This window comes from Silene latifolia, chromosome 7 (assembly GCF_048544455.1).
Source record: "Silene latifolia isolate original U9 population chromosome 7, ASM4854445v1, whole genome shotgun sequence".
NCBI classification, from domain to species: Eukaryota; Viridiplantae; Streptophyta; class Magnoliopsida; order Caryophyllales; family Caryophyllaceae; genus Silene; species Silene latifolia.
In genome coordinates, this window is record NC_133532.1 from 125,881,058 (window position 1) to 125,891,489 (window position 10,432).

A 10,432-nucleotide genomic window follows, 5' to 3' on the forward strand; every position below is an offset into this window, starting at 1 on the left:
CGTTTGTAGGGGTGAGCAAAAATATATGATACGGTTTTATTATACATATCCGATGCCGTATATGATTTCGATTATACAGACTTCCGTATATCCTTTACAAATTTTCTTATATACGATACGAGTTATATATAAACTGTATCAAATACGTATCGGCAAAATTTGAAACCGGATATATTATTTTTCAATATGGTCCTATCTTTGATAAAAAGTATTAAAATAATATCGTAAAACCACGAAACATTGAGTCGTATATTCATTACCAATTTTACAAGAATTATAAAAAGTATTAAAAACATTGAGTCATATTCATTAAAAATAACTTAAAAGAGTATACTAAAGAGTATACACTACAATTTCGTCAAATTTAGTTCCATATAATTGCAAATCACATGACATTTCATATTGAACATTTGAAGACAATGGTTTTGTAACAATATTGGGGAAACTACACCAATCATCTTGGGTTTGGGTATAAGTCTTGGGTGATAGATTTTGTGGAAAATTGATCACTATTACTATGTTGTCCATTAGGGTTAGCACAAGCAACATTTAATTGAGGGACGATCACCACTGGTGGTGATGGCAATGTAAGATCGATTGAGCCGACGGTTAGCATTAATTAGAACCACTTCTGTCATGGTGGGTCTTTGTTCTTCATCCGCTTGCACACATAGCAATCCAATTTGAATGAACCTCTGAATTTCTTTGCTTGAATAAGTTTTGTCCAATTCAGGGTCTACTAGTTCGATGGATCTCTCTTCATTCCATAGTATCCATGCCTGTCAATAGAAACAAAGTGAAAGTAATGCAATCCCTAATTAGGGTATTGTATTATTGTCATATATATAGTTACAGTATCCTGAATACAAGGAAACGATATCACAAGATAAACTAACTACGAGATATACAAGGAAATATAACAAACTAAATATATACAGAATATTTACTAATATAACCCCGCAGTCTAAGCGGGAGGAGACCGTACGCTGAGACTGGATCTAAACCTTGTAAAGAGATGTTTGGGAAGCCCCTTTGTGAAAATGTCGGCATATTGATAATCAGTCGGCACATGTAAAACTTTCACTTTCCCAATACGAACCTGTTCGCGAACAAAATGAATGTCGATCTCAATGTGTTTGGTTCGCTGATGTTGAACAGGATTGTCCGAAAGGTAGACCGCAGAGATATTATCACAATAAACTAGAGTGGCCGAAGAAATAGGAACCTGAAGTTCCATCAAGAGATTTCGTAACCAGCTCGTCTCAGCTACAGCATTTGCAACACCCCTATACTCCGCTTCCGCACTAGATTTTGAAACTGTCCGTTGGCGCTTAGAAGACCACGAAATCAAATTATTACCAAGGAAAACGCAGTAGCCGGAAGTGGAGCGTCGTGAGTCCGGGCAACCCGCCCAATCAGCATCAGTATAGGCTGTTAGGGTATGAGAGGAAGACTTTGAAATCGTTAAACCGCAAGCGAGGGTGCCCTTGAGATAGCGCAAAATTCGTTTCAAGAATTGGAAGTGAGGTTCACGAGGGGCATGCATAAATAAACAGACCTGCTGAACCGCATAGGTAATGTCGGGTCGAGTGATGGTAAGGTACTGGAGGGCTCCTACAATGCTTCGATAGGAAGTAGGATCAGGTAAGAGCGAGCCAGCCGTAGCACTAAGTTTAGACCCGGTTTCAACAAGGGTGGATACGGGGTTGCAAGAGGCCATGTTAGCACGAATTAAAATATCACGGGCGTACTTTGATTGCGATAAAAACAGGCCGGAGGAATTTCGGGATACCTGGATGCCGAGAAAGTGATGCAATTTACCAAGGTCGGTCATTGCGAATTCCTGTGACAAATCGTGAATAAGGCGACGGAGGAGGGATGTACTGGACGCAGTGAGCACAATGTCGTCAACATAGAGCAAAAGATAGGCCGTGTCATGTCCACTTCGAAAGATAAAAAGTGATTGATCACACACACTACTTGTGAACCCTTTTGATAGAATAAAAGTCGCAAATCGCTGATACCAAGCTCGAGGGGCTTGCTTGAGGCCATATAGGGACTTGCGAAGGCGACATACATGTCGTGGCTTAGAGGGGTCAACAAAACCCGGAGGTTGGTGCATGAAGACCGTTTCAGCAAGGTCACCGTGTAGAAAAGCATTTTTAACATCTAGCTGGTGTATCGGCCAAGAACGAGTGACTGCAAGGCTTAAGACAGTTCGGATCGTCGTGGGTTTGACCACGGGGCTGAAGGTCTCGTTACAATCAATACCCACTTGTTATATTTCCGTCTCGTTACTCCCTTTATTCTTTTACACGTTTGCCAATACGAAAATTGTAAACTTAAATATTTTGAGTTTTCCATTATAAAAAAAATATAAAAGTTTGAATTCTCACAAGATTATATTTTTCTTACATATTGCTCAGAATTTTGAAAATTCTCTTCATTGGTGAATAGTTTTATAAAATAAAATGGTGTGTTTAATTTTGAATATTACATTGGCTAAACATAGTACATAGAACATCCTCCTCCGTCTCAGTCAATTGTTATCTATGCCATTTTACACAAAAACAAATGAAAGAATATAATATGTGAAATAGATAGGGGAATATATATTAAAGAAAAGTATGTCCACTTGCCTAGAGCTGTTCAATGGTGCGGGCTAGCTCGGCCCAGCCCACATCAGTGGGCCGATTTTTTCAAGCCCATCTACCCGGGCCGGGTCAATGTCCCAAATTTCTGGCCCAGCCCGGCTTGGCTCGCAAAAAACTAAAAAAAAACACTATGTGGAACGGGGCCGTGCCAGATATTATGGAGACTAGCCCGGCACAGCCTAACCCGACCCCATTTTAGTGTCAAGCCCGGGCCACAAATTGACAGCCCAGCCCCGTGTACACCCCTAGACTTGCCCACCCTAACCCACTTGTTCAATACTTATCCAATATAAAAATAGATAACGAATGAATAATACACTCCAAAATAAAAATAGATAACAATTCACCGGGAGGGAGGGATGGAGTATCAAACAATGGTGGTTGGCTTAGAAGAAAGTGGACAACTTTGTCAAAAAATATGATACCGCGTTCATTTTTAACATATTCCTTTGTAAATAATCTCTTTGTCTCAAGCGTGAATAATTTACAATTGCTTTATTTTGTGAGATGGAAATAAAACAAGTATAAACTATTGGTCGGGACGTTAAGAATATTTAATAAGAAACTACATTAGTTAAGAGGACCATTCATAATTTCGTTACAACCAATAGTACATTAGTACAGCTAACTTATATCACAATTGTTTTTTTTTTTTTTTTTTTTTTTTTGGTGTTGACCAGGAGTATCCCCTACCGACAGCTGGGGCAATCTCCTTCGGGGTACTGAAGGCAATTTAATGGGTTGACCCCTCCCAAGTTTGGCTTTTTCATTCGCAAGAGTCAGGAATCGAACCCCTGACCACTTGTTTAAGAGATGAGAGCCCTTACCACTCACACCAGCCAACTTTGGTACTTATATCACAATTGTGACAATTATTAAACATAGAAAATACATACTCAATTGCCGATAGTTGACTTAGAACAAAATTTTAAAAAAATACAACAACGATCCCTTGTGAATCTTTGATTATGAATTCAAATTCTTTAATTAACGTAAAAGAGTGAGTCACATTATCATTAATCCCTTTGAAATGGGACATATTGTGCTTGTTCTTACATCAATTTTGTTTTGTCAACTTTCTAACAAAGTTGATTCAAAATTCACGTATGATCATAGTGGTTGTACCGGTACAGAATTGAATTACACAAAAGGTAGTGTATATGAAAATAACCTCGATCGAGTTCTAAACAATTTATCCTCCAAATCGACTTCTCTCAAGTTCGATAATTACACTTTTGGCGATGGGGCTAACCAAGTGTATGGCATTTTTCAATGTCGCTTTGACATTAGCTTCAACGTTTGTAGCGCGTGCATCAATGACGCGACTCAAATGATAACTGGCGTATGCCCGTTATATGGCGAAGCTATTGTATGGTACTTTGAGTGCATGTTACGGTATTCTAATCGTAACATCTTCTCTTTGTCCGAGGATTATCCATGGGCTTACCTAACGCCCGGGAGTGAGGTTGCGGACTATGAAGAATTTTCTCCAATACTAGCCAAAGCATTGAATGGCGTAATCAAAAATGCGTCATCTACCTCTTCACGTTATGCTTTTGGAGAAACTGATTCGACATTTTTCGAACGATTATACAGCTTTGCGCAGTGCACGCCAGATATAGATAATCTTGGGTGTAATAGTTGTCTTACAAGCGCTTTATCCCTATTGAACTCATGTTGTAATGCAAGTTCAGGGGTAATGATCTTTTATCCTAGTTGTCAGTTGAGGTATGGTACGAGTCCGTTTTTGGAAGATATTCCTCAGCCATCTCTATCGCCGCCTCTGCCTCCTTCTCCTCCTGCCCCCGCCATCCATCACGGTAAAAATTTTCACCTACAGATTCAAAAAATGGTAAAAAAAAATTCAAATTTATTGCCTTTTTCTAGATCTTCGGTTTGAGAAAAAAATTTACCATTTTCTGAACTCGTATTCAGAAATTATGGACAGTCAAATGGTTTTTTGGAAAAAAGAAGGTACAGTTTAAAAAAATAAAAAAGTTGAAGAATACACGTGAGAAAATCTCATGACCAAATTAAAATTTACTTTTTGGTTAGTAGGTCGAATCTGAGGATTGGAAGACGATAAATTGATGTAACAATATCCAAACAAAAGGATCTATAAAACTCTTTGGTTTTGGTGTGTAGAGATCACATATCCCATTTTTATGTCTCATCTTGTGTCTCATTCCCTTAAGATCTTGACACATCACAATTGAAATAATAAAAATGGTAACATTACATATCAAAGTGCTGATGTGTCATTAGGAGAAATAATGAGACACAAGATGAGATATGAAATGGGACAGAGGATCTGCTCTGGGTTTTGGTATCATTATAGCCGGTCCTATTTCTCTATTTGCTAATCGTAGAATCGCGTTTTATATTCAGCTCAGCAAACAAGACCGGAAAAGGAAACATCATCGAAATCAAAAATCACTGCGGCAATAGCAGCTTCTGCTTCAGTTGGATTGTTAGTTCTAGCTTTTGTTTTGGGGATATGTCTTTACCGTAAAAGGTCTAAAAAAGCATCTCCAAATGATATTGGTAAGTCATCTATTAGTATTACGATATATTTCGAGATATTCTTATTAGTTGTTTCCAAATAGATTTATTTTTCTAGTTTATGTCAATTATCCTAGTTTGTGTTAAACTTCGATTATGGATCCGAAATCAATACTATATATTAAATCCTGAAATCAAGGAATTTCAATGTAATTAAAGAAAGTTATACAAATTAATTATACTATATAGTTTTAAATTAATAGCACTGTGTGATGGAGCAGATTAAGGGATCTCAATACAAATATTATATATTTTTGGGTTAAAATTAAATTATATAAAAGCTTGGTAATTTTCCTAAACATGTTCAATTTCCTTAATAATAATTAATTAATTAAGATGGACAATTTTCTTAAAATAATAATTAATTAATATAGTCAATTTCATTAAAATAAAATAATTAATTAAGATGGTCAATTTCAAGGAGACTAAAAGAAAGAAGATGCCTGGTGATTTCCTAACTATTTATAGAAGAATAGAAGATGAAAATTACCAAACATAAGTGAGACGTGTTTATTTAAGTGAGACGTGTTTATTTAAGGAAAATCATCATATTCCGGTGTTCTCTAAATTTATACCTCAACCAAAACTATATTATATTTACATTGAAGTTCCTTGATCAGGTCCATCGCACAGTGATATTGATTTAAAACTATATAGTATAATTAATTTGTATAGATTTATTTAATTACATTGATGTCCCTTAGTTTCTGAAATTAATATATAGTATTGATTAGCCACCTTAAACAACAAAAAATAACTATTTTCATCGAATTTTTTCCGCTTTTTTTTAACCAAGTTACTCTACATTACTAATCTTCCCCCAAAACAGTGATCTATATGTTAGACTACTCTTCACTTGGAATCATGGTTGGTTGTTTTCTAGTGAGGATTCTCTGTCTCATTTGGTGTCACATTGTGTGTACTACACCCTCAACAAATTAATATATATATTGTAATATTTTATTTTGCCACAAGTGATGTGTCGAAATGTAAGTGGTGTGGCACACACAATGGAACACAAAAGTGGGACAGAGGATCGTCACTGGGTTGTTTTCTGCCAGTAAAAAACAAAAGCCAAGTCAACGAACCGTTGTTTTTTATATCATAATTACGAAAAATAAAAATAATGACGGTACAATTAGTGAGTTAAATCATTTTTCACATATTTACAATAAAATGGAACTGAGATCCTTCTGTTGATACAGAGGGTCTTGGAGAGGCAGAGCTTGTGCATTACGACTTTGCCACTATGAAAACTGCAACCAGAGACTTCTCAGCCGAAAACACGTTGGGCAGAGGAGGGTTCGGTTTTGTTTACAAGGTACTCTCTTCTACATTTTACTCAATTCATTTAAATTGCGACATTAACCATAAACATTGCTTAATAATGTATGGAGTAAATGTTATATTTTATACTCCGTATCTTATATGAATAAAGAGAGCTTATCGAATAATTTTCTAGAGACCGAGATGCACTCTATTTATAAAATATAAGGTTTACACTTTCCACTTTATCATTATCTCATTGCGGCTAGACCTTGTCAAATGATCAATAGGGGACGCTTGAGAACGGAGATCAGTTAGCCATCAAGAGACTCTCTAGCACATCTGGACAAGGTACAGAGGAATTCTTGGCCGAGGCCCGCTTCCTTGCTAAGCTTCAACACAACAATGTTGTCAAGCTCGTAGGATTTTGCCTGGAAGGAGAAGAAAAACTGCTTGTCTATGACTATATGTCTAATGCAAGCCTAGAACGATTTTTGTTTGGTAATTTTTTTTTTTACAACTTTAATTTCGTCTTACCATAGCTTGTCTTAGGTGATGGTTTAATCCCAATAATTGGTTCTCATACCTTAATAGATCCCTTCATACGAAAGCATGCATGCAAGTTACACAAAGGCTTCGGGTTTGAAGCCTGGATAATGCACATGCTCAACCTACCACTTACCAAGATTTGAACTTGGGACCTTAGTGTCATTGAAAACTCGATCTCAAGCTTAGGACACATTTTAACATGATTTAGTACTTTGCGGTTTGCACCACATTTACTGCCATGCCTTTGTTAGTCTTTGAACTAGCTAGTTTTAATTATGAAGATTCTGTTGTTATCTGACTTCTTCTCTTTATGACACTAAAGATCCAACAAAGCGAACTCTGTTAGATTGGAAAACACGGTCCAGAATTATAACTGGGATTGCAAAAGGTCTACAATATCTCCATGAAGATTCTCGACTTACAATTATACATCGTGATATTAAACCCGAAAACATTTTATTGGATAAGGAGATGAACCCCAAGATAGCTGACTTTGGCTTAGCCAAACGCACGGGACTCGCAGAGAAGTATGGAACCACTGACGTCATTAAAGGAACACAGTACGTCTTTCTTCTCAGTACTTTCAAATATCTAGATTTGTTGCTATGAACTAGTGACATACAACAAAAAAGACTCACTAAATAATAGACGCTTCTTATATTGTGAGCTATTCTTCACAGATTACGATTGTTAGAGCTATTCTTCACAGATTACGATTGTTGGTTCATATGAAAAGCTATATCAAAATGATTTATGCAGAGGATACATGGCACCCGAGTGTGTCAATGGGGAATATTCCAATAAGTCCGACGTCTATAGTTTCGGAATCATGCTTTTGGAGATTGTGAGTGGTCTGAACAATAGAACATATTACCAGGAATCAAAGAAGAGCCTCCAAAGTCATGTAAGTTCAAATGCCCATACCACAATTGTTATATATGTCTATAACAAATTAGTGACAAAATTATACGGAGTAAATGTTTAATTTTCTAATACAAGGCATGGAATCTATGGAACGAGAGTCGACCCTTTGATTTAAGAGATCCTACACTCGGTGACGATTGTTCGAAGAAAAGTGTAATAAGGTGCATTCAGATTGGATTGTTATGTCTTCAAAATGATCCAGAGAAAAGACCCGAAATTTCATTAATAGTTTCACAGTTAACAAGCTCTGGCCATCTTCCAACACCGACATCACTAGGAATGTCCTCTCCTTTACAAAGCGTGTCTATCAACGTTAGTGAACAACAAAGTGACACCGACACCATGACGATCACCATGGAACTCAATAGAACCCGGGACTTGTACCCAAAACCGAGATGATAGGCTATGTTGTCTATATAATGTTTTGGTGACACGCAACAACAAGCCTATGGCTTCTGGTGATTTGCAGTGTGGTTTGCTAAAAATTGTGTGTATTTTTATACATGGTTTTATGAGATCCCAAATTGGATGATGTGTGATATATTCAAATACAAAGAACTAAATTTGATATCATCATAAGTAATTATAGGGGTATAGAATACCCGGAAGTGAATAAATTCAACTAAAGATTACAGTAGTTCATTCGAAAAGAACCTCAATCTCCTTCCCACCAATCTCAGATCTAAATCCTCTGCTAGCAAGGTTCTATACTTGCGAAGGTGATGATGCTCCTAACCAAGTCTACCACCTCTTTCAATGCCGAATAGTGTCAGACTTTGTGATTGTAACGAGTTTTCTGAAGATGCGCCCGGCCTAGAGATAGATAATTGAAGGTTGGATGCTTTTTCTATAAAGAAGCGAATCTTCCAAGACGACAATAACTCCATGGACCATGGCAGTACCATCTCCCGAAAGTTACTAAACATAACTATACAATAAGTCCATGTCAGTACCATTACAAAAGGAATGTACAAAATCATACAATTCCCGCAAACATCGGTAGTAACCAGAATATACTTTGCAAGGATATAAACGAAAATGTTATCGACATTCCATCAATTTGAAGAATCCACAACTTCTACGGAGTACACTAAAATCGCTCTAGATGAACCCTCGGCAGTCAGCATAGCCAATATCGTTGTATTCGCTATGGATCATCTAAATGCCAGCTCCTTATAATGAAACAAAGATTTAGCCAGAGATCAAAGGAGGATCTCCCAATTCATGTAAGCTTGAATACACAATTTTTTCCAATTCAATCATTTGTTTGCCTTCGATTAAAATACCACCCATAAAGAAAAAAAAAAAAGTTAAACAAATGACCGAGAGATGGAAAGAGTATCAACTAAGTACAACTTTGTTTCTATTGAAAGGCATGGATACTATGGAATGAAGAGCGATCCATCGAACTAGTAGACCCGGAACTGGACAAAACTTATTCAAGCAAATATATTGAGAGGTTCATTCAAATTGGATTGATATGTGTGCAAGCGGATTAAAAGCAAAGACCCACCATGACAAAAGTGGTTCTAATGCTAACCGTTGGCTCAATCGATCTTACATTGCCATCACCACCAGTGGTGATCGTCCCTCAACTAAATGTTGCTTGGGCTAACCCTACTGAACAACATAGTAATAGTGATCAATTTTCGACAAAATCTATAACCCAAGACTTATTGTTGGTGATTTAAGAGTAATTACCGGTTTCATTTTGCGTAATTAAGGTTGGTTCGTTAGTGGGTAATTTTCTCAATAATAAATTGCAAGTTCGGGAAAATACGGAGAGTATACTTGCATAATTATTTACGGAATTACGGTTTAGCATTCGGACGAATGACTATGACGGGGGTCTCGCAGGAAACGGAACTTAATTCCGTGTCTACACTGAAAAGATAATTAATTAATTTGAGGGGAAACTAATTCGATGTATTCCTGGTTCTGAAGAGTTGCAACTCTTCAGAATAACTTCCCTCCCTTCCCTGTTTTCCTCTCTATATAAACAAAGAGGAAGAGAAGAAGCAAATATACAGAAAATTCTTCAGACATCAACAAACGTTTAACAAACTACACACAATATTTCTATATTACGTCTCTGGTCTTTGAGTGCCAAAGTCAGAGGGGACCGTCTTATCTCAGTAGAAAAATTCGGTATAACCCAGGCACAAGAATAAGGATCGAATTATTCTATAAGGAAAGCAAGAGTCGATTCGGTCTGTATTTGTTTGTCAAATTTATTGTTCGTCATAATCAATCCTATAACAATACCCACACCCAAGATGATTGGTATAGTTTCACCAATATTGTTACAAAACCATTGTCTTCGATCAAATGTTCAATATGGAGTGTCATGCGATTTGCAATTATATGGAACTAAATTTGACGAAATTGTAGTGTATACAAGCACATATTGTGTTGCCATTTCCTTGTGAGTGGAGTTCTTTTTGTGAGGATGGAGAATTTGAAGGTGTTAATATATA

The 10,432-nt window shown here is 36.8% G+C and overlaps 1 protein-coding gene across 1 annotated transcript; it reads left to right on the top strand.

Annotated features, from left to right (window-relative positions):
* Positions 1 to 3,684: 3,684 nt before the first annotated feature.
* On the top strand, positions 3,685 to 9,454 carry LOC141590748 (cysteine-rich receptor-like protein kinase 6). Its single transcript, XM_074411311.1, has 7 exons — positions 3,685 to 4,474; positions 5,043 to 5,198; positions 6,422 to 6,537; positions 6,773 to 6,983; positions 7,354 to 7,591; positions 7,791 to 7,935; positions 9,329 to 9,454. Exons 1-7 carry the CDS (start codon positions 3,685 to 3,687, stop codon positions 9,452 to 9,454), a joined length of 1,782 nt encoding a protein of 593 aa, XP_074267412.1.
* Positions 9,455 to 10,432: the final 978 nt, after the last annotated feature.